Source organism: Aythya fuligula, chromosome 1 (genome assembly GCF_009819795.1).
Source record: "Aythya fuligula isolate bAytFul2 chromosome 1, bAytFul2.pri, whole genome shotgun sequence".
NCBI classification, from domain to species: domain Eukaryota; kingdom Metazoa; phylum Chordata; class Aves; order Anseriformes; family Anatidae; genus Aythya; species Aythya fuligula.
This window is the reverse complement of record NC_045559.1, coordinates 137,613,496-137,639,439: the sequence shown is the minus strand read 5'-3', so window position 1 is coordinate 137,639,439 and position 25,944 is coordinate 137,613,496. Positions and strand designations below refer to the sequence as shown.

General features: G+C 36.5%; 1 protein-coding gene across 2 annotated transcripts in view; it reads left to right on the top strand.

Annotated features, from left to right (window-relative positions):
- GABRG3 (gamma-aminobutyric acid type A receptor subunit gamma3) overlaps nucleotides 1–25,944 on the top strand; it is a 337,250-nt gene that overhangs the window by 289,179 nt on the left and 22,127 nt on the right. The window contains exon 7 of one of the 2 annotated variants that reach the window (XM_032201711.1): nucleotides 823–884. The exons of the other annotated variant lie outside the window; for it this stretch is intronic. Coding sequence (XP_032057602.1) covers nucleotides 823–860 — 38 coding nt within the window. The 3' untranslated portion in view covers nucleotides 861–884. Of the gene's footprint in view, nucleotides 1–822; nucleotides 885–25,944 lie in introns of those variants that run through there. 2 annotated transcript variants of the gene reach the window in all.

Here is a 25,944-nt window from a genome sequence, read left to right as displayed (position 1 = left end):
TACAAGTATGTAAAAGTTTTTTATGTTATGGATACAAACCCTTGAAGTCTGTGAGTTTCTTAGGAATGCAAATTTATCAGAGGAGTAATCAATAAATTGAACCAGGAGCTGTTGAGTAATAACAAAGCATGAAATAATAACTCATTAAAGTATCTATTTATAGAATCATATAATCATTGAGGTTGGAAGAAACCTTTGAGGTCATCAAGTCCAATAACCTGCCTGACCTACTGAGTCCCATTGCTAAACCATGTCTCTTAGTGCCACTAAGGCAGGCATGACTGTTAATGCCTCAGGAAATATATTTCCTATGTTCTTTTTGAGGCACTCATCAACCCAGGGCCCGGAGTATGGAAAATTAACTAGTGCATTGGGAAACCTTGAGCATGCTTTATGCTACATTGCAAGGATTCCCAAAAGGAGGGTGGGGCATAAAGCCTGCCTGGGACTGTGGAATATGTCTCAGAGGCAAAATTTAAGATATTTCTCTGACTACCTGCAGTGAGCACAGAAGTATATGCATAACAGGGAGGCTGTGTTAGGGTTGCCCCTACAGTAATGTGGACACACAGGAGCTCCCTTGGTTTTGGGCTGCTCCCTGGAGATGCCACTTGCCATGGACTAGCCTCAGGGAGCCTGTAGATGTCCCACCAGTCATCATCCTTTTACAGCGTGGAGACAGAAGGAGCAGCATTGTTTAGAGTGCAACTCAGGAAATTGTTCAGAGTTATGAGATGGAGTTGGGAAAAGGAAAGCAGGCAGAGTACCAACAGCAGCTTCCTGACAATGAGAGCTACTAAACTGTCATCTGTTCCTCCTCAGGGAAATTACGGAAACTACTATTATACAGGACAAAGTAGATCAGACGAAGTATGAGAAAATGTACTGCAGGCAACAGTCCTCCACAGTCCTCCACTAACAGAAGATGGATTCAAAAGCCTAACATCTTTTTTTACTTCTAACTTACATCCTCCTGCTGTTTTATGACACTATTACTTCTCAATAAAGTATGTGTTCATCTACAATATGGGAGCTGCCACAGCATTACCTACCTGGATCCAGTTCAGATGTACCTTTTAAGCTCCTTATCAGCAGTGTTACAGTGATAATGAAGACAGGTCACAGTGACCACACGGCAACATGTTGCTTTTCTTCCAGTATTTGTATAAGCCAGTTCATTTTCCCCAAATGACTATATTTTGTACTCAGCAGAGTTCTGCTAGTTGATATTATTTCAGGCTTCCTTTTTTTTTTTTTTTTTTCCCCAAACATTTAAATAACCCTTATGTTAATCTGGCAGTTTTGGAGTTATACAGGTAGGAAGCCAGCTATAACAAAGACTATGTCTGAAATCTAAGCAAGATGAGAAATACTGTCATAATGCTGACATATCTTACCTTGTGCCAGCAGTGAGTTAAAGCATTAACACAGTGATGTGCTTTACTCTTACAAGAATACTGTCTTTTCTTACAATAATCTGTCAGCCAGGAAAAGTTTTCATGGCCATCTGGAAGAGGTACTCATCTTTTTTCTTGAGGATGATTTTGAATTTCATGCTAAGATACACATATAACCCAATTAATACCTACTACATCTGATGAACACATGGAATGCACAGCAGAGCTCACTGTGCTGGTGCTGTCGCCATGCACCTTTACACCCTAAGCAAGCTCTCACTGTTAGGTGATGTCAAACTAATTCACAAGTATGAGAGAATTCCCCTGTTGGCATCTGGCAAGATACTCAAATACTATAGCAAGAACAATTCTCATGCTACAATGTCAAATAAGGTTTATAAAGATAATTAAAGTAGAGGGAATACTAAACCACCTGGCACTGAGCTGTGGGAAGAAAAAAAAAAAAAAAAGGAACTGCATATAAGGAGAAAAACTTGAAATTTTATACTTGCAAATCATCCAATGGAAGGGTGATCGTGAAAACAGAAGAGAGAGAGAGAGAGAGAGAGTCATAATTTAGAGATATCACTGTGTGTTCACAGTAAATTATAGAGTCACAGAATGGTTTGGGTTGGAAGGCGCCTTAAAGATCATTTAACTCCAACTCCCCTGCCATGGGCCAGATGCCTTCCACTAGATCAGGTTGCCCAAAGCTCTATCCAACCTGGCCTTGAGCAATTCCAGGCAGGGGGTATCCACAGCTTCTCTGGACAACCTGTGCCAGTTCCTCACTGTCCTCTGAGTAAAGAATTTCTTCCTAATATCTAATCAAAATCTACCCTCTGTTAGTTTAAAGCCATTAGCCCTTGTCTTATCACAACATGCCTTGACAGAATCCCTCCCAGGCTTTCCTGTAGTCCCCTTTAGGAACTAGAAGGCCACTATAACATCTCCATGGAGCTTCTCTTGTCCAAGCTGAACAACGCCAACCCTCTCAGCCTGTGTTTAAACAAGAGGTGCTGCAGCTCTATGATCGTTCTTGTGGCCTTATTCCAATACAGCCATGTCCTTCTTGTGTTGGGGGTCCCAGACCTGAACACAGCAATCCAGGTGGGGTCTCATGAGAGCAGAGGGGGAGAACCACCTCCCTTGATCTTCTGGCCACACTTCTTTAGTTGCACCCCAGGGAACAGTTGACTTTCTGGGCTACAAATGCGTATTGTTGGCTCATATAGAGGTGTTCATCCACCAGTACCCCAAGGTCCTTCTCCACAGGACAGTTCTGTGTCCAGTCATCACCCAGGCTGTATCCTTTTTTGTGACTGACCCATCCCAGGTGCAGGACCCTGCACTTGGTCTCTAATTTTCACCTGTAAGATGTCAACATGTATGTTGTTGTTTTTCCTCAAAGACATCTCCATGCAGTCAATACCTCCTCCCCCCCGCCTTTTTTTTTTTTTTTTTTTTCATAGAGGGCAACTACTCCTTCACCTTTCCTGCCTCACTTTTCCTCCTGAATAGTTTATAGCCATCAATTGCAGCACTCCCTTTGTGTGATTTGTCCCACCAAGTATCAGTCAAATCAGTTTTCCAGCTGTGCAGTGGCTACTAGCTCCTCCTGTTTGTTACCTTTGCTGTGAGTGGTTGTATAGAGGCACTTAATCCGGACCAGCTATCCATCCTTTTTGACCAAGCCTTTTTTGGACAGCTGGAGGACATTCCTCACCTCTGATAGGTGCACTCTACCACCCTGTTGCTCACAAACATATGAATAGCCTGGTTTAGGGCCCAATCACCCAGGTTTGTTAGTTTAGGGCCTAATTCACTAAGGCAGCCAGCCTGCCAGAGAAGATTCTCCTTCCTATCTATCCTAGATAGCCAGGCCTCGTTTCTCCCCAGTAACCTGTTTCATCAAAGTACCTTCCACGATCGCAAAAGTCAAAGCCTTCTTGATGACAGTAGCCAGGTGTTAAACAACAGGTTTTCCAGTCCCAGTCTTTCCAGGTGGGAGGAAGGGAGCGGGGAGGAAGTGGGGAACAAAGAAAAAACAAAACCCCTGTCCTTCACCTTACACCACTCTGAATCATTAGGAATCCACAAGTAAATCTCATGGAGTGAGATGTAGCTTGTGCTTTCTGCTCATGCTTCCCACACACACCCACCCCAGGGAAAGCGTATTCATTCTTTTTAAACCACTTAGTTTTTTACACTGCTAGATAAACACAAAGACCTTGTAGCTACTGAATTGGATTTTAATTTATGTGAAAACTTCTTTGAAGCATATAAGTTCTATTTATGTTTTTTTGTTGTTGTTGTTGTTTGTTTGTTTTTGTTTTTGTTTGTTTTTGTTTTTGTTTTTTCCTAAGATGCCTTTAGCTTGAGAGATTCTTGCAGTCCAAAGAAGCTTTTGCATAAATAAGTTCAAGCTAATGCATCGGAAATACAAAACACTATAAAAGTGCCCTGTTTTAAATCCTTAATAGCTGATCGTTACAAATGAAATACAGGGAATCAGACAAAGTATTATTTCATACATTCTGAATAACCCCAAGTAATACCCATACCCAATAAATAGCCATAACTGCTGCCATAAAAAGGTACACCTTTGCATACAACAGGTGGGTGATGATTAGTGGAGACTTCTTGTCAAATAACTTTTAAATTGTGTTTTATATTTTGAAATTGCTGTTTCAGCAAGAACCTCAGCTTATGCAATGCTCTCAGTCCTACATCACAGGACTGCAAAGCAAGGTCAGTATCTGTTTTCACACATTCAGGTAAAGCTCTGTGGGATAATGTTAGTAACAACACATTCTAAAGTAAGTCCTCTGTTGAAGGAGACATTCAATGGCAAGTAAAAAGCTATTCTATAACAAAAATAAGAAAGCAAGCACTGCTTGTATTTCAAGAATATGCAAACACCTACAAAAATAGCTTTTAGCAGGAGAAGGGAGTAATAAGCATGAATTTATAGGAAGGTCAAGTTTCACTGCGGGAGCCCCCATCAGGTCAAGGGGTGGGTCAGGTGAATACAGGCATTAGCTGATGTTTCTCAACTTTTTCACAAGAGTAACACACTCCCAGCGACTTATCCACAGGAAGAGATGTTCAGGTGTCTAGCTCTTGAGTTAGATGATCAAAGAACAGCTGGCTTCAGAAACCATTTCAAAATCAACACTTCTGCTTTTCATTGTCACTTTCCCCCCAGTCAATCAGTTGTAGGTGCAGAAGTTTCACAAGTGTCTACATGAGAAGAGCCAAGCAGCCCCATGGCAGTCTGGGGTTCAGCCATTACCCCTTAGGTGTGAGCTGATGAGGAAGGACCACCACCCAACCTGGACATCAGGTTGATGAAGCAAGGCCAGGCAACAGTAAGCACCTGAGCCCCTCAGCATGGGGAAGGAATTGCAAGCGAGATAGCAAAGAAAGGTGATCACAGGCTGATTGGGGCAATTTGTTCACTCACAACAGTAAATGAGAAAAGATGCACCAGATGCCATAACTGATGAATATGAGTGAGTCTGTGCATGCTTGTTTTTAATGAACTGATTCAGCTACATCTTCTCCTGTACAGACTAACTAATCTGAGGATATTTACTTAATGAGTATTCATGAAGCTCTTTTGTTTTTTAAACATCATTGACTTTTTTTAATGTCCTACTGAGCCCTGATGGCACACCAGAGAGTGCTTGTCATTGGTATATTCTTCTCAAGACAAATGTGTATTTGTATTTTTTGTGTTTATTTTTTTTCTTTCTCAAATACCAAATTTGTTGGGATTCACCTCAGCCAGCCATGCTGCATAGGCTGTTGTTAGTCAGATGGCATTCCAAAGAGAAGTGGAGAAATAAATGTCCCATACCACATGAAAATATTACCTTTTTTTTTTTTTTTTTTTTACATACATGGCTTTGTAGAAGCTTGGCCTCATTCTGCCAGGATATTAAATAATCTCAAATGCTCTAATGGTTAGGGTTTGGTTTCCAGCCCTCAACAGACATCTACTCTTGGTTCTCATTATTCCAGATAGTGTCCTCTCCTCTTCCAAATAGTGTTCCCTTCTCCCCCTGTCCCATCCTGCTTGACTAATGTAAGTGCAGAAGTGGAGAAAGATAATTGGGTTTTTTGGTTTTTAAGTCTGAATGTATGAGTGGAGTTGCAGCTGGATTCCAGGAGTTGTGAACCTGCTTTCCCCTGGTGCTAGATAAAACTTCTGTCTGTCAGGCATCTGTGTGTGGAAAGAGTCAGTCACACCTCCACAAAGAGGTAAAACAGCAAATGCTTTTTGGTGGGAGAATTATCCCACCAAAATGCTCTTCTCTCCAGCTCTTCAGTCCTGACACACCTCCCCTGGCCTTTTGAGACTTCAGGTATTCATCCTCACAGTTCTGGGGTCTTCCTTTATGTCTTGTATGTGTAATTATATTCATTGCTGTCCTTGGGCTCTTGAAATTTGGAGTCTGAATTTTAGACTTTGCAAATCTACAAGCTATGCTTGCATTTGTTCCCAAAGTTCATTAAATCAGGTTTGGGCTTTCTAAAATCTGTGTCTGTCATTTAGACTCATAGCTTCTTAAGAAATCAGGATTCAAACTAAAATCCTGTGTTGTCTTGAAGATGAATATAAGTTGTTTTTTTTTACAGTTGTGTACTGGGTCTGGCTGGGATGGAGTTAATTTTCCCTGCAGCAGCCCATACAGCACAGTGCTGTGCGCGTGTAGCTAGAATGGCACTGGTATTACACCGGTGTTGTGTCTATTGCTGAGCAGTGCAGGCACAGCATCAGGACTCCCTGCAAGCCCCCCAGAGCCAGTAGGCTGGGGGTGGGCAAGTGATGGGGAGGGGACATCGCCAGGGCAGCTGACCTACACCAGCCAAAGGGGTATTCCTTACCTTGTGGTGTCACACTCAGCAATATAAGGTGGACAAAGGGAAAGGGAAGGGGGGGCTCTCGTTATGAAGACATCTGTCCTCCCAAACAACCACTATGTATATTGAGGGCCCATTTCCCAGGACACCAGGACATGGTCAAACATCACTTGTTGATGGGAAAGAGACAGTAATTTTTCTCTATGTCTGTGCTTCCACACAGCCTTTGATATTTTTTCCCCTTCCTTTTCCCTTTAATTAAATAATCCTTATCTCAAACTGCAAGCCTTTTTTTTTTTCTTTTTTCTTTTTTCTTTTTTCTTTTTTTCTTCTTCTTTCCAGCATACTTTCTGCTCCCCCTCTTCTTCTGAGGGGGAGTGAGAGAACAGTTGTGGTGGAGTTCAGCTGCCCAGCTGGGTGTAACTACTACAAGGCAATAGAACCATAAAGAGAGAACTGATGCTTTAGGTGCTTTAGAGTTTGGTGATACTTCACCAAACTCTGCTGTCCACTTCTCTGTATCATACTCCCCTCTTTTTCACCTTTCTCACCTTATCTACACAAGCACACACATACAGACTCAGACTTGCACATCTTCTGTGCTTATAGGCCCTCATCTACAGCAGCCCCAGCATTGCCAACTGGTAAGTACCAGAAACATGCCCTTTGAAGCCCTTCTACTCCATCTCTCCATCTCCAGTGCCAAAGATATCTCTGCTTGCTACCTTCACACACACACACTGAGGTGCACACCATCCTGGCATTCACAACTTAGTTTTCACTTATTTTTTCTGTCTTTTCTGCAGCTTTCTCCACAGTCTTGTCCTTAATGAAATACATTAAACCCAGTCCTTGCCACTGTAATTGCCTCTGGAATGAGGGTATATTAAGACTTCTTTTCTGACGGTAAACACCAACTCACAAGAAAACAGAAAACTAGACTGATTATAAGAAGATTTAGCAATAATGTTTTCATTTGCTTTTTTTTTTTTTTATCTCTGATACAATATTTGCAATAAATCAAATTCCAGTTTAGCAGAGAGAATCAACAGTGGCTATATTGACTTTTAAAAGATATTCATGTCAAATGATAATCAATCAGCATGAATATTTTGAAAAAGCCATATGTTTTCTAAGTGAAATTTCAACTATTTTTTTTTTTTACAACAGTTGTACACTTCATATGTGTTTGTACACTTTGTATGATAGATTCTGATAAGCTTGTCATTAGCCACTGAGGTTGGGAATGTAACAATTAAATGAATGAGTACTAACAATACTTCTATTCCAGTAGTGTTTTTCTTTGTTGATTATGAGTTTGACTGACACTTTTGAGAATCAAAACTTTTATATCACCCTGCAAATCTAGCAGTAGCCCTTCTTAAATAAAAATGTCTCATGTAAGATAGCTATTGAAGAGAGTGATTGACAGCTTGATCCATAGCCTACTAAGGTTAACGGAACTTTTAACTGTTGCTGGCCTGGGATGAGGCCCTGAAACGCAGAAGCCTGAAATTAGCTATTTAATGTACAGTTCTCTCTAAGTAATCGTTCAGTCACTTGCAACAAAGAAAGCTCAACTTATCAATCAGGGAATGGATAACCTGCTCTATAAACACCTTCCTTCTTCTATTTATGAATAATACAAATGATTATTAGAACTGGTCAAGTGGATTTTACTCTCCATATGTTATGATTGGCAGAACTGCAGGTATAACTGATTTCATTCTTATTCTTTGTCTTGTGGAGACAGCTTTGTAGTGTCCCTTGTATAGGCCTTTATTGCTGCAAATGTGGGAGAGAGATTAAAAAATAAAGAAACTTTACTTCGTGGTAAAAGCAAAAGATAAAAGCAGACAGTAGAAGTCTCAAAGGCAGCTCTTCACCTGTGTTTTCTTCTCCAGGGAAAATTTCATCAGGAAACTATTTTTTCCTTAAAAATCTCCTGTTGTACTTGTTAAGGATCTCAAAATGTCTTTTTTAATGATTTTCACATTGCATGGAAAATAAATAAATAAATATATAAGCAAAAACACAGTCTTTTCATAGTTCCATATTTGGAAGTTTCATGTCTATATAACTTTAGGATGCTCTTGAATTAATTAGTCTTGCATTGGTAATGTTGTATTTGTTGCTCCTCTGGCTTTTATTTCTACTTCTGTGTCATTACACTGCTGTATTGGTGATTTAGGATTGGCTCAATCAAAAATTTTGCATTAATTCAAATTGTGAAGGTTTGGCCTTTGCCTAAGGTTGCTACAATGTTATCTAAAAGTCTTTAAAAAGCAGCAATTGGACTTAATTTAGCATTTAGCATTGCACATGACGTTATATATTTTACTCACTGCTGAATCTGAGATCTTAATGAGAATTTTAAGATACAAAATTGGATGACTATTCACATGTAGCAGAAAGGTGCAAGTGGCTTTTTAGATTTTAATTTACCATACCTTAGAAAAAGTGTGTCACATACTAGTTAAATGCTAGCACGGTCTCTCTAAGTTTAACTTTTACTCTTTCACATCAGGTCATGTTTCCAGATTCCTACCATGTGGTAATTTGTAGGTCTTTACCTCTAGGACCCTTTTCTGCTGCTAATATTCACAACATTTGTACCTTGTTCCTAGTAGCAACTCCATTTCAGTCAATACCTTCTGTGAGATAGTTACATTGGCAAGAACCAAAATCTCTTCTATTAACAGTTGCCGGATGATGGATTTATCCCAATGCACATCTTTCCATTACCTGCCGTAGAGGCTGGCAAGTAAAAGCTACAATGTCAGGTAGCTCAGGAAATAGTAGAGGACATTACTATTTCAGTACAGTACAAGTGTTTAGGAAGTTTCCAAACCTTCCTATTCAACAACAATATTGATATGGGATAACATGCAACAGCATTCCTGAAATGTGAGGAAGCCTATCATGACCAAGGCTGCCACAGCATCCCACTGCAAACCAGAGGCAAGAACCCTTGCCAATTGTGCCAAGTTTGGCAGTGACAAAATCTGAGCTGGTGTCAGCCAGGATTCATTGTGGTATTTACAAAATAAACTTGGCAGAAGATACCAAAATAGTTTATCATCCATTATATCAGAGAAACAGTCTTAGTCTTCTTGAGACAAACTGGAGCTGTGGACCTGTTTCATTATTTCACAAGAGGGAAATACATAATCCCAAGTGTGGATAGGTAAATTGCATCAAGCCAAGGATATCAAAACACCTGAGTGTTTTGATACACTACTATGTTCTCCCAGTGTCTCTGCTTCTGAGCAGATGAATCCTCCTGAGTACATTTCCTTTTTTAATCCACCTTGCAAGTTGAGTCCATTTAGTCTTTTTCTATCTTGTCACACTAAACATTGGTAGAACGATATTCTTGGACAATATCCTTGTATAGTGGACAATATCCTTATATAGTAAAATTCTGTATGATAGTGGGACATTTTCTATTCAGTCTGTTTTTCAAACCTTTCCCCATTCTTCAGAACATTATCATCTTGTGTTTATCCCTTGTGGAGAGGAGAATCAAAATTGCCTTTCTGATTTGACCTCTAAAGACTGGCATTTGGAAAACTTGCAGCTATGCTCCTCCCCAGTGTGAAGGCTTCACAAACTCATCTACTTTTTCTTTCTTTAACAGAAACAGTCCACAGCTACATTTGTGGTGTTAGTTTTAAGTACCCTTAGTTACAGGAAGTTCCCTTCAGTTTATTCAGTTTTTTCAAGCCTGCCTTGAACCTGGGGAACACAATCCCCACCCCCCCCACACACACCCCAAGAACAAAACAATGTATAGTTTTGTGCATACAGAGAAGAATGTATTTTTAATTAAGTATAAAATAAAGATTTTCATCTGAGAAGTACAGAACCACCACCTACATTCTAATTCAATTCACTATCAAACTTAATTGCAGGCCTCCTACAAGTAGGAGCAGTTAGAGTGAAAAAAACACCTAAAGAGTTTTCTGCTCTTCATGTTCACAGCTTCAGGCATGTCTTTTGCATATTATAAACAGTGTGAAAAATTATTCCTTCAGTAGTATTGATTCAAAACATAAATTTTCTTAGAATAATGATGTACAAGAATCATAGAAGAATTATAAAGCAGCTTGAAGAGAAAAAAAAAAAGAATATACATCTTATACATCGTTCACTAGATGGAGGCTGCTAAAAGCATGTAAGGATATTAAAAATATTTCCTATACATCTTCATGCAGCAGTTGCATACTTGTCAAAATGATGAAAAATTTTAGGCAAAGCTGAAGCCAAACTTCTGGATCATAGTTTTAATCTGTGTCTTGGTCCACTCTTGTTAGAATTCCTCTCCATGTAGTCTTTTTCTTTTTCCTTTTTTTTTTTTTTTTTTTTTTTCCTTTTTCTCTTTATTTTTCTTTTTAATAACAATACCTCCCAGGAAATATATACTGTTAAACATATGTCTACTAATACAAAATACTGGTACAAATGTCTTTTGTGTTAATTCGAATTTATACACTCCCAATACAGGTTTTTTATTGTATCCTTATTTTTCAGTTCTTCCTCTGAGATAAAGCATGCCTGTTTGCTTTTCTAAATGACTCCTTTAAAAAGAGAAAACCTCAGTAAATGTTGCCTGTGTTAACACAATAGAAAAATAGAAGCACATTTAAATGTGAAGCATACTTTGTTGTAGTTTCTTCTTATTTATGTGAATAGATAGATTAATTCTTGATGCCACATATTGAAGGGCACTTCTGTGAAAACTGAGTCCTTGAGTAGATCTGAACATTGCCTGTAAATATCTCCCCAGCAGACTCTGAACTTCAGGGCACACATCAGGCTTTACACATCTGGAATTAATTAATCTCTCTCAAGCTATCTCCAGACTGTGTCAATCCATGGCACAGGCTTCATCAGAAGCCTTCAAGGAACCATCTTAGGCTCTCTTTTCCCCTTGAAGTCACCAGAAACATTGAAGCAGGGAGGCTGCATAGTGCAGTGGGACTACCCTGTCTGCAACGAAGAGCATGCCTGAAGAGTACTCTCAATACTGAGCTGATGAAATTCCCCTCCATCAGCCTCAGGGAACCCTAGCAAGGGTGCAGAGCTGACTTTTAGCTTTCTCAAGCATCATTTAAAGTAGCTGACAGCTGCTTTGGTCTTGCCACTCTACTCTGTAGTTACAGCTGTAGAAACTTTGGATTTAATCATGTCATCTGAGATAACAGAAGTCCCTTTTGCTCAGCTGTAGGCTCATAACTCAGGCCTGTTATACATAATGCTTAATCCCGTTCTTTAACATCATACATTTAAAAATCAGATCCATGGTGAGATTTGCAGAAATAAATAAATAAATAAATAAATAAATAAATAAATAAATAAATAAATAAATAAGGATTACAGGATGATAATAAATACCCAATCTTCCAGAAATGGAGGATTTCTTAAAGCATAATGAAATGTTTTTCGCATTGTCACAACCTTAAAATAAAATTGCATTTTATACAGGTTTAATTCCTTTGTGCAAAACCTAAAATCTTACCACCACCACCAAAAAAAAATACAATAAATAATGTTTTATGACAGGAGCACTCCTGAGAAGTTTAGAAATTATAGCAAAGAATACTTTTTTCGTTGCTCCTGTTTTCTGTAACTTCTGATTTTCTCAGATATTGGGCAGCCAGTAGACCCCCTTTTTGCCCTATACTTGAAACAATTTCTGAAAATATGAGTACCACTGGCAATTATTCTGCACCTACTTCTTGGTCCTCCTGAGGAAAGAGGAAATTACTCCCATAGTTTCATCTGAGCTTAAACCAACAAAAACATCCCAATACAGTTTCAAACATGTTAAGACCTTATTAAGCATTGCATTGTAAGATAATTTCTTCCTATCAAAACTCCTGGAGATAAACTTCTTTTGCAAGCCCATGAATTCAAAAATATATGCACATTTCCTCCACTGCTTCCCAAAGAATTTAACAATCTGGCAAGGAAAATAAATAAATAAATAAATAAATCTTAAGTGCTGCAACCTACAGAAATAAAAACTTATTGAAGACTTTGCTTAGTCAATGTTCCCATTGCTGGGAAAAAAAAAAAAAAAAAAAAAAAAAAAAAGAGAGAGAGAGAATTTTGAAGTCACGATTTTCTTGAGGTAATTCCACTTTGACAGTAAGATTTTTGTAAAATACTATCATTAGTATTTGAGGTATCATTAGTATTTGAGGTATTTTTAATTATTGACACTGGCTCACAAAAAAAAAAAAAAGACAAAATAAATTCATTGTCTGCTTACTGTAAACTTCAAGCTGATATAGGGTAGATGATGTAAGATGCCATTATCACTTTTAGCATTTCTTCAGAAAGCTAATCTGAAATACAGCAATGATGAGGTAACTTTAGCATTATGTATTCAGAAAGGCCTTCATCTTATACTATTTCATTTGAATTTCTGTAAGTAAAGAAGGCCTTAAGTCATTTCAGAGTGGAACTGACCAAGAAAAGAATAATGTTGAAGATTTTTTCTTTACATTCATTGTTTTGTAATGTAATGTAATTCATAAATCTTTTTGCACATTAACACAATGGTTTGCCATTTTTTATTACTTCCTATTTGCTTTGTTCTTAAAGTCATTTGTTATTCTCCAATTTAGAAAAGCTGTCTTACAGTTAAGGCAGAGATAATGAAATTTTGGTCTACAAATCATAAAGTTCTTTGTGTGTGTGTGTTTTGTTTTGTTGTTTGTTTTTTGTTTGTTTGTTTGTTTGTTTTTTAATAACTGTATAGTTAAATTACTAGTTGAAGCTATTCAGCAAATACTAAACAAATAACAACAAATCCATTTAGCAATAGTCAAGGTGAATTTGAGAATTATATGTTAACCAAAGAGGGGATGAGATCTTCTTTAGCCTATCACACTTAATTATAATCTTAAGATTTTAATAATGGGATGTGGTGTCATTTATGGCTCCTGGTATTGGATGAAAAATGCCACAGACACATTGTAAATAGTACAGATCACTAATAATATCACTATGGCAGTTAAGGTGTAGTCAAAAATGCTGGGTTTTATCTTAATTGACCAATTTTATGCCAGTTCCACTCTGACATGTGAAAGCCAACTCAGATTTCCACACCTACCCTTCAGGACTCTTTGCTTGCTTCTTTTTTCTCTTTCCCATTTCTTCGTCATTTTCCCCCAGTTCTCCACCACATCATATTACCAGACATCCTGTTACTGGATATTTAGATCACTTTCTATCAAAAAGAGAAAAGGAAACATATTTTTAACTTTGAGTAAGTAACGTATTTTTAAACATGAGTAAGTGAACTTTTAAAGATTTTCCTCCCTCCTCTACTTTCTCTCTTTAATAATAATAATAATAATAATAATAATAATAAAAACAACAACAACAACAGTCTTTTGCATCTGCAGCTTTTCACACTTCAAAATCAATTTGGTAAACTGCTTAAAAGGTAATTTTTTTTTTTTTATTATTATTATACTTAAAATCAGAAAAATGGGAAGAAAGAGATTTGGTAGGGAAGTGCTTCTTTCTTCCCTTGAACCTTCTGCAGTAACTTTTGCTTATTTAAAGGAAACGTAAAAATGACAACCAATCAGAATACAATATTTAAAATATTTTTATCTAGGTTTGCATGACTTCAAAAAAAAGAAGAGATAGGGTTTCGGCCTCAGAAGTTTTACTATATGTAATTTAAGTATACTTGTTTTCTACTATAAAACTACAAATGCGTTTATATCATTTTTTCATTACAAAAAAAAAAATGTACAATGATTTGCAGTATTGGAGACAAGAAAATGGAAAAGAGGGAAGATTTATTTGTTTCACTGCAATATAGAAAATTTGAGGTTTGCATCTAGTACCACTTATATATGCTTAAGTAAAAGCAAAAAATAAAAATTAAAATTAAAAGAACAAACTAAACAATCAACTGAACAACAACAACAACAACAACAACAACAAACAGGAAAACCTCTTTATGTCTGTGGAATTAAACATGTACTTTTTTCACTGATGAAAGAAAACAGTTTTCTACCTCTGCAGCTCTATGTAAATGCAGCCTCAAGCATTACTATTACAGGATCTATGATGATTTCTAGCTTTGATGTTCCTATTCAGAGTTTTTACTAAGTTGACAACCCTAGCATTAATAATGAAAAGTGGCAGTGTTATGAATCAAACGTTCAACCAACCAAATATAATTAAAGCCTGATACAATCCTAATACTGCAAATACTTAAGCACCTGGAAATATTTTAATGAAATATTGACTTAATGGTAAACAAAGTGTCTACAAGATGTTTAGCCCTCCACTCATTTTTTCTTGAAATATGTTATCCAACAATGTAAATCATAAGTTGGCATGCCCTGATGTTTCTAGGATCATGGTCCAATCTTCTGTGTGTCCATTAGGTAGCTAACTTTTCAGCAGTTTTGGTCGGTGGAGTGTTCTGTTGAATGCTTAGTTGCTTCTTGTTCAAAGCACAAGAGCAACTGAAGAAATTGTGCTTCCAAAATAGTAAGTAAATGAAAAAACAAATAAATACTTGTAATAATACCAAATTGTTAAAATAAATGTATATGAAAGTGCATCAATTTGAGAAAGAAGCAAGAAGGCTAGTAAAGTTTAAAATGTCCCCACTCTGCCTCTGTAAAGTCATCCTGTGAATTAAGGCATGCCAGGAAGATCTTGTACTTTAGTGTTAATAAATCCAGTGTCAGCTTTCCAGCGAAAATCCCTCACCTTGTTCTCTTTGAATAGTTTGTGGGCCCAATCCACGCTCCCTTCAGTCAGAAGATCACACTGAAGGACAAACATAAAAATGTCCTCTATATCCAGGGTGAAATGAATCTTCTCCTCCAGTTTTCTCAAACTTAATTAACCTGAAAGCATGCCTCATTTGGTGATTTTGCTGCATTGCTCTTCACAGGTCATTAATGAACTAATTAAACTATCTTAAAAGATCAGGGGCTGGGACTGGTTGGACAAGGTCACTAACACCCAGGGAGAAACAAAGTGTAAAAGATGTGTGCAAGAGGAGAGGAGGAAAATGGAAAACAGAGAAGGCTGGACAAGAAAACTGTAACGTTATGGGCAATGCAGCAGTGCAATGTTGGAAAGACTGGGGCTTAGCGCAGGGATGAGGAGGCTGGGAGTGGGACAAGAAGCTATGACCTGATATCGGAGCTGTTTGCATAAACTGACTAGAAAGTCAGAGCTCTGAGTGAGAAAAGACTTTGGAAAGTGGCAGAATATATTAACCATTGTTAAAATACTACATTGCTGCTCAAACCCTGGGAATCCAAGACACTCAGATATATCTAATTCTCTGCTATCAACAAAATGTCTGGTGAAATGTTTTATTCTTTTCTAGCACAGCGTTTTAAGAGGTCATAGCCAGTAGTGGTCCAAGGGAACTTGGAAGTGGATAGATTCAATACAAGCCATTGAATCTAGCAAAACTTTGGATGAAGATCAAGAAAGGAGGCTTCTTGTTTTATCACGAACAAACAACTGCCTAAATGCAACAACCACAAAGCTTTGACCATTTCAGCTTTTGTCATTCACTGCTATCTGGAGGGAACTGCCAAAAGTGTATTATCCCCTGCTTGCAGGGCTTCAGGCTTTGTGAGATTTGATAGTCTCCTGCAGGGAAAATCAAGGCAATCTGCATTAACAATGCACCACTCTGTACCGAAAGACACCTTGAAGAACACAGGGAACAAAAAGGAAGTTTTCAGCTCTTAACATTGTATTCTGCTGGTTTTGACATGAACCTGTTTAAAGAATTACCCTAGACAATCAATACAAGAGAGAATCTGAAGAGCCTCATTTAGCAGGACAGGCTAAAATGAATGGCAATTCTCCTCCAGAAAAAGTCTTACAAAGGAAAAGATATACAGCTGACAACTGAAAACAGAACATACCAGATTTAGATTTAGGTTTAGATTTAGAGCTGTTCTTGATTATATCCATCTAAGTCTTATTGTAGATATTAGAAATACAGTAGGTAGATTTAAAACTTCAGATCCAGGACTGCCTATCTGTGGAAAAGAACAATCGTGACTGGTTGTGTAGATATTCAAGGATGGAATAGATACATAATTATGAATATTAGTAAGAATATCAGCTATTGCTGAAGTTCATTATTGCAAGGTTGACGGGGTGCAACAGCAAGAGCAGTATATATATACCAAGTTTAACCAAATCCTGATCTTACTGCCATGTTCATATGTTGTTGCAGTCCTGAAAGCTATCTTTTATGTCTATGTGTTTTCACAGCCATACAAATATATCAGAAACATTTTTATAATATTGTCTGCTGCATTAAATTATCCAGGCCTTGATTAAAACCACTTAAAATTCATAATTTATGGGTGGCATTATAAAAAACACCACAAGGATTGACAGATATTTGAGTGCTCATGGGAACTAATTATGATTGCCATTTCTGATGCAGTTATCTTGCAAGAGTATAGGTCACTCTGGCTAGTATTTAGAAGTTATCAATTCTATTGGCTTCAGCAAAAAATGTGTTTAATGATTATTTAAAAGAACAAATTGCATTTTCTGACATTAAAATTAAATGTATAGGAAACTCTTAGAATGCTAATCTCCAAAGTAATTCAGAGAGTAAAAGAGAGTAAACTAGAGGGGAAAAAACTGTGATATGTTGAAATGAGCTAAATTGCATATATCTCTTTGCTTAAAATAAGAAGGGAATCATATGAAGGAATTAGTGAAACAGAAATGAAGACTGCCTGAGGATAGGTAGCTACAGCTGAGATAAACCAGGTAAATGAAGCTTGATTCAGGGAGAAATGCAAGGAGGTTAGAGATTTCATAAATTCATTTGAATATGTCCTCAGAATAAAAGCAGATTTATTTTGGTTTGGTTGTTGTCTTTTTGTTGTAGTTTTAGTACTACGGTTATGCAAATGTGCTGTTTTTAGCACATAAAATAATTGCTTTGGCTTTGGCAGTTATTTTATGTCAGTAATTAATTACAATATCTACCCAAATCAGTTTAAATCAAACCAGGTTATGAATAAGAACTTTTTAACCTTCTTAATTTAGGGTAATGTTTCTGAAAGTTCTGAAAGTAAAAGTCTTCAAGGCTGCAGCACAGTTTGCCAAAATTAATTTCTGAATAGATTTTTACAGATGGCCCATGCATCCTTAAAATTGCAAAGAAATGATGACCAAACATAAAACCAAAACAAAACCAAAACAAAACAAAAACCACAACTCAAGGCATTGCTTATAGGTGATTTGTCATTTTCAATTTGGTATGTATCAGTACTGTTGTCCTTATCCTAAAGAAACTCTTACAGATTAATGGAAAAGCAACCTGCTTTCATTACATGTAATTTTTCAAGTCCTTCCAAGGACTTTGGTTTTAATAGTCCATCCTATTCGTTTTCTGACAACTTTAGGGAGTTGCACTCAGAATCTCATTAACATTTTATTTATGTACAAAGACACAAAGTTTTCCATAACTGATTGGCAGTGCCATAGAAACCTGACTCCAGGGGCTAAACCATGTAATGGCTTAGCTCAATAGCCTTTTACCTAAGTACAGCACAAGTCTGTTTATTCCCATTACTCCTATCACAAAATTACTGCATATTTGGCAAATTATTGGTAGTCAAGACTTGAATTCTGTAGTCAAAAACAAACAAGCAAACAATAACAACAACAAAAAAATCATAAAAAGTGTAGACACAGTATGTTTTTCGTTCCCTAGTTTTTTTGCTGAAACACTTTTTATTGGAACAACTGGACACAGCAATCTTTACTCCATGTTGACAGAAACTCTTGGAATACCTATTTAAACACTGCTGACTTCTACTCTGGGCTAATCTAATGCCATTCTGAAATATTATGTAAATTGCACACCATCAAGTGGTCAAAAACTAGTGTTCAGTAAGCAGGTGCTGTCAGCGGGGACCCAGCCATGGCACTCGTTTAGAGCATCCTTCAAGGAAGATTCAAGGTCTAAACCTTCAGACCAGTCTTATTCCTCAAGCCAGCTCTTCCAAACAGGTTGATGCACACTAAGCATTAATGATCTTAGACTTGTGACCAACCTGTGTAAATTATGTACTTCCCAAATCTGTCTTGATGGTATTTAAAATCAGTAAAGTTACTGAAGAAAAATATGAAAACATTGCTTATGTGTCTTTCCCAAAATTAACTCTTGCTCAGGTAGCTCTTAGACAAAACAGGTCCCAACTGTGATAGCTATTCTGTATGTGGTCAGGTTGCAAAGGTGCTTATCCTATTTAAATGGGACCCTATGTATGAATTTCCCGTTTCTTCCTCACAAGGATGAATCATATCACCCCCGCTGGTTATTTCTAACCTGTTACTGTTTTGTGCATGCAGTATACATATTGCAGCATTCAGATTGTCTGTGGAAGCAAAGCACAGGGCAAAGATAATGCTGGCTGTGGGGAAAAAAAAGGAAAAAAAAAAAAAAAAAGGAAAAAAAAAGGGGGGGGGGGATGGTGCCCATCTGGTGCCAAATTAAACACCTAGTTTTTGAGTTCCTAAGTCCTTCAGAAATGTAAACGTTGCTACTTGTTCTTCTTCAGATTTAATATGAGTGAAATATAAAGAATGTTGTTCCCATGTTCTTATTAGACCACCAGTGCTGACAGATTGTGTTTGCTTACGTAAAATTAGTGTACTTAGGACAAACCTAGTGTACTAGGTTACTTAGTGTGCTGGGACAAAACTCTCAAAAGTGCCTGTTGGTAAATCTGTGGCATGAATATATTCATAAGGGGCCTTGTATGCTGTGGATGCCTGGTAGCAGTGGTCCCAAGTGACCTTATTGAGATTGGCAATCCATCAGTATTACCAAGGCATTCTTACAGCTGTAATGTGGGCTGGTGACAGAGCGTACTGTACTTAGAGCTTCTTTCATGCTCATCCAGTTTTCCTTGTAAATAGGTGACATAAGTGACTTAGAAACTTGTACCTCATTGATTTTCAATAGAATGAAATGCTTTTGAAAGTGTTACCACCAATATTTAGGCTGCATTCAACAGAAGACATCCTCTAGGCGAGAGTTCGCAACATTTTTTAATGAAATCAAGGCATGGTTACAATTCCCAGGCCTTCAAGGACCGGAGATGAAGACTGTTCATACAGAAAACAAGTGGTGCAACCAGATGTACAAAAAAATTACCAGCTGCCAGCTTCCAGTTACTCTGTTTCACAAGAGCAGCTCTTAAAATATCTGAGCCCTTTTTCATGAATGAAACAGACTTGGCCCTTTCAATCAAATATATATGAAATCTTAATGTTTTACAGACATATAGGAAAAAAATAAGTTACACTCTCTTCTGTTTGCTTCTATGTGAAGACTGGAGTGCCAACTAACACAGCAGCACAGTCATTAAATATTTTTTTTTAAAAAGTAGATTATCCCATGTTTAGCCATTCTCAGATTGTCCTCCTCTTATAAGTAGTTAGCTGAAGTTGCTGAATTTTTGAGAACTTTTAACATTACAATTACTGTTCATTTCATGTGTCCTTTAAATTGCACAGATCTGACACAATTCTCAATCTCCGTTTGAATGGACCATGTCTTTCATGTTGATTCGTGGGTCGAAGTATGGCAGGCCATTCTACTTCCACCAGAATTCATACATTATTAGGTAATTTCACTGGTATTTATTTTTGATGAAATAATGATGACATAGATGAAATAGCTCTTCAAAAAGTTAGCATGGTTGAAAAATAAATCCATAGTTTGGTCTGGCTTCATTACACAGAACTCTTTTTGCTTGCCAAAAACTAGTTAATTTCTGGCATCAGTGAATGTAGGTATGTTCCTTTACTATAGCTGCTCCACTTTATGTTCCACCAAGAACTGTGAATGAAACATTACCCTAGAATCCCTGAACCTCTTATGCTGCTCACTCCTTTCTTCAGAATTTTATGAAAACTTCTCTCTTCTGTTCTTCATGCTCACGCTTCCTTTCTGCATGGGAAGATGCAGAAAGACCTTCAGGCCTTTGGCCAGGAGTGAAGAGATTTATTAAAACATGTTACTGTAAGGTATTCAGGGAAAACAGCTCTAGTCTTTAATTTGCAACAGGGATGGCACTAGTAGTTTTTCTGACAGTATGTAATTTAAGAGGAGCCCCTTGAAAATTCAATGCATATTATTCTCCTATAACTTAAATATTTCACACTGCAGAATATCAGATAAAGATAATTCATCAATAAGCAAAAGCAAATCCTTAGAGAGAGCAAGCAATATCAACAGATGGGCTAAATCTCTGATTTTATGTCTTTCACAATTTTAAGCTAACATTATTGGCAAGTTAAAGCCAAGTTTATTGCCAGCTGAACTAAAAGAAGGAAATACTTCCGATGAACACCAGTGAAAGTTTGTGAGTTTGCAGTACAGAAATGAAAAATATTACTCATAAATAGGGATGAACATATGAGAAGTAGTTGGATTTGGATGAGATTTAGGCTGGCTTTTTCATTCATCACAAAGGAACTAGGAAGTACCAAACAGGCTGACTAAATAATCCGGAAGGGCAGTACATTAAAACAAAAAGGGTTATTAGGAACAGGAAAGAGGGAGCTTTTAGTTAGCACAAAATTAATTTATTAACAGCACATTGCAACAAAGGCACTAGGGGATATAAGGGAGAAAACATGAAATAAATACCAGAGGTATAATCTAGGGAAATCAATAAAGGTAAGAGGGATTGCTTTTTTTATGAACATACATTTTAAAAAGTTGTTATCAATGAAATTGGAAGAGATGAAATAGTCCCTGTTGGGAATGTAAAAAAGACTGATAATAATCCAGTAAGAAAGGCTTGAGTAGGCAAAAGAAGGAGCTAAAATAACATTTAGAAAATGCATTAACTTTTTCCAACTATCAAATATCTTAGAAATAAATAATTAGGAATGCATATGGATCAATATTTTTCTTCTAGCAGATAAAAAGCAAACAGAATGCAAGCTTCCATGTGCTTCAGACTACCAGATAGCTCTGTAGAAAAACATAACACATCTACCTACAATGTAAAGTGAAAAATAGCTGTGCATGACAGCTTTAATCTGAAAGACTACACCAGAAAACCCCTTCTGCAAACACTATTATCTCTGGGAATTTCTTGACATTGCCTTTTACAACTTCTTAGCTCAAAAAGCATTGCTTCTAGCATGCAGAAATTCTATGTGAGATAGAAAATTAAAATGTAAAAGAAAAAGTAGTATACGGTTTTTGAATGAGAGCAATCACTTATTCTTTTCCATTTGTGGGAAATTGTGAATATATGTTACCAGCCACTTCCTCAACACAACTTCTTCATTAAGCCTTTAGTAACTTGATAATAATTGTTTAAAGGTTTGACCAGGGATCACTACTGCCAATTTGTAACAAGACTTCATGGAAATTTTGGTGGACTAAGGAGAAATAATACAGATTTAGGTTTTATTTTACATACTCAAAAATCTCTAAATAGACCAACCAAAGTAATTACAGGCCTTTTATCCTGGCATTGATCTCAATCAAAGTAACGTGACATCTGATCCAGGAATGGATTAATACAAACATAAAGGATAATATAATTAACACCAATAAACATTGATTCATAGAAACTAGCTCTTGTCAGACTAACTCAATATCATCTTATGAGTTTATACATTTGTGCTGTTATAATGGACATTTTTAAGACATGTCACTTGATGTAATATGACATTTTGATTAAGAAGCTACAGTGATAAGAAAATCATTGTGGCATATATGAAAGGATTAAATTTTGACTACCTGGTAATATTTAACATCGCTTAAAAACATTATTCATCAGGACCTTCTGTTCAGATGCCATGCTTTCTGGCTTCATGCTGTTTAGTACTTTTTATTAATAACAGAAAAGCAAACGTAACATTAAAACTCATTACGTTTATAGGTGACACAATGACAGAGGGAATTGTCAATAATGAGAAGGACAAGTCAGGATGGAAAGACGTTCAGATAGTTTTGTAGCCTGAATTCATGTCTAATAGGTATTTCATTACTACTGGACATCTGTTCGGGATTGAAGCCCATAGACTTTGCTTTCCCAGAACTGGAGACCTCTCATTCTGGGTGCTGCAGGTCTAAAGGTTCTGGGATATTTCTTGTCAATTAATAATCTGTTTAAAATACACTCCTGGTGTGGCCAAAATACTGAGCACAGATATTGGGTACATAGGCAGAGAAATATCATCTAGAAGAAAGGCATTTATTCTATCTCTATATCATAGGCAACTGCTATTAAAATAAGACCTAACTCTGATGACTGTAATTCAGGAGTTATTTTGAAAATGCATGAAAGAGTAAGAAGATTTATTGGAGACCGGAAATCATTCCCTGTATTAAGAGACCATAAGTGTTTATCTTGAAGGACAAAGGGTAGTTGATTAACATCTCTACATACCTACATAAGAAAAAGAAAACCAATCAGTCCTTCAGTCTAGCAAAGATTCATTAAGGCTCAAGGTCTGAGTTTATGTGAGACAACTGCAGATTAAGAAAAAAAGCACCTGTTTTTATTAACGAAAATGAGTAAGCCCTGAAAGAACTTCAAGGACTGCAGTACAACTCCCATTGCTAGAAAATCTTATATGAATATAGGATGCCTTTCTGAAAGATGTTCTACTTTATCCATAATTATTGGGTTTATAGTTCAGAGAAATCTGATACCGCAGAGAAAGTGAGACCACATGATCACCATAGACTCTTCCAGGGTGCAATAAGAAGAACTGGGGTAAGCTTCCACTGGTGAGATACCATTTCAACCTCTGAAAAGATTATAAGAAAAATTATGCCACAAGAGCATACGTTAGCGACAGATGAGGTGAACAAGATGTCACTATAGACAGAAAGAAATGGGCACAGTTAAGTGAAATATGTCAATAGTACAGTCACAAATGGTGGTAAGGCCAAAAAGAATCAATATTTCAGGTCAAATAAAATGTTGCATTTCCATGATTAAAAAAAAAAAAAAAAAAAAAAAATTAGATCACTTCATTGGGAAAAGTTGACATGGGAATTTTTGATAAAATGAAAACTATTTCAATTGTTTCTGGAATTACAAGTTCACCAAACACAGTCCTGTGGAACTTCAGAACAAACTTCAGTAAAAGGGGCCTCCTGCCAGAAAAAAGAGCTCTCATAAGAAATTCATTCCTAATTAAATAAAGTAGTGATGAGCATTTACAGATGACATAAAACTTGGGGTTTTATGCACAGTCCTTAATGTTGTATCTTTCCAGATGTTCTACAGTATTTGATACTCCACGAAGCATCAAGAGTGTTCTGTTCTAAAAGCACTGCACAGCTTCCCATCAAAAAAACTGCACTCTCTCAAAAACAAACAAACAAACAAAAAACAACCAAACAACCAAACAAAAAAAAAGACCCTACATAAATGACACTCATTTTCACTACAATCCTTTGCCTACTTTCACTGCCACAGGCATCTATTTTAATAATAGGTAGTTTAACATAGGTAATTTATTATTGTTTTTTATTTCATCTGCTTTTGCTTGCTTTATTCTTTAAGAAGAAAAAAAAAATCTAGATATGGTAAATAGCAAGATCTTCTTACAAATAAAGAGCAACGGATCATGCATGCTACACCATATTCATTTATTGAATTTCTCTCAGCTTGATGCATGAATGCAAAAGGAGGTTATGTGTGAAGCTTTTCATCTATTAAGTGAGGAATCAAGCTGGACTTGTAGCCATGGATCAAATTCTTGCCTTTAGTGTAATATATATTTTTATTCTCATTATATGTCTTGATGAAATTGCATTTTTTGAGGATTTTCCAATATTATTAGTACCTATAATAGTCAAATTAAAAATCCATCATCTTCATTAGTATCCTATTTGAAATCCCATTTTGAATATACAAAACGATACTTTATGTTCTAAAACAAAAATGTCATTATGCCTAAACACAATAGGCCTGAACAGTCTGAAAGAAATCCAGATGCTTGTAATATTCTTGTAATAACATATAGAGAAATAATATACTGTAGGTTCACATAGATTTCTTTGGAGGAGAGTATTGCGTGCAGTAGCAGGATTGGGAAGAATGAATAGTAGGATATGGCAGAGCAGGCTATATAAGTATAAAAGCGTGTAAGTATATAAGTACACAAATAAGCAAAACATTCTTAGATAAGGAAAATAAATGCTATCATCATTCATATTTTTTGTTGCAAAGCTTGTATTTTCAGAAATAATTTTGGAGGTCAGTTATATTAATGTCTGTTGATCTATCTCCTGTGTACCCTCAAAGAATTCCATAAATTTAACACAGGATTTGGGCTACAGCTACATACTGACATAATGATAACACTGGAATCAAAAGTAACTGCTTTTGAAAGTGCTGGTACACCATTGAATTGGTTAGGGCACAAGAAATAAAAGAGTCTTTTAATTATTCGATTTCAGTTGTTCATTAAAAGTTCAATCATACAACCTATGTATGCAAATAATTCTGAAAATAATATCATTAGAAAGAAATTAGAGCTTTACATAACTTCATTGTTTTTCCATATTTAATGATAAATGCCAGAATCAGAGAATGAAATAACTGTAATTGGTGGAAATATAGTCAGTACCTTTTAAAAGCAGGTAGTAGTTCATTTAACAAAACTGTCATTTTACATAAATCTTTTGAGAATGCTCCTTGTATCAAAGAAAATGAAACTCCACTGTGTGGAGTTTCAAAAGAACAAATAGCATAAATACAAATTTTGATAGTGATATAAAGAAATTGATAGCTTCAAATAAAAATATGATCCCTGATATTATATTCTTCATGTCATTACACACACACCAAACCAAACCAAACCAAACCAAACCAAACTTTGAAGTTTTTCTGTTCTGATAATTTAGGACAAAGTCTTGTTCTTTCCTGAGTTTCAAAAAAAAAGTTCTGTTCAGACAACCCGGGATCTGGTCTTTGCTTTTCCCACTCCAGAGTAATATGACAATATTTGATTTTTATTACACACACTTACAAGTATGTATTTGCATATAACTACACATGATGTCTACCAGAAGAAGCAGTGCTGTTGGTGTTAGGTCTCTTTTTTTTTTTTTTCTTTTTGCTGTATACTGGCATAGATATGACTGTCTATGATAGCATAAGTAATCAATTGGCACTCATGGTGTGCATGTATTTCTGGAAAATCTGTGTTGCAGGTATAAGCACTAAAAGCCAGCTCTGGGCTACACTGTACTTGTGCTTGTGCATGTGTACAGGCACATACACATACACATACACACACTGGTGAGGCCAAAGGCAATTATAAATTCACAAACTTTGAGATACAGAAGGCTGCTTTTTTTTGTTTGTTTTTTTGTTTGTTTTCCTTTTCCTTCTCTGAATTGGACAGGGCTGCAGGATTGCATTTTGTATCACAGTCTCTATTTCTGACTGATTTTGTACTGAAATATTCTTTCCAGATTGTGCAAAGTCTGGAACCCAAAATCAGCTCTTGAACCTGAAACTTGCATGTTTCCTGTTGATACCAGCACTACCACAAGTATGAGTCCCAAAAACTTTTGTACATATTGACTTAGATTAAAATTTGTTTTCCACTGGTTTTACTTGTCATCTGTCTGACCAAT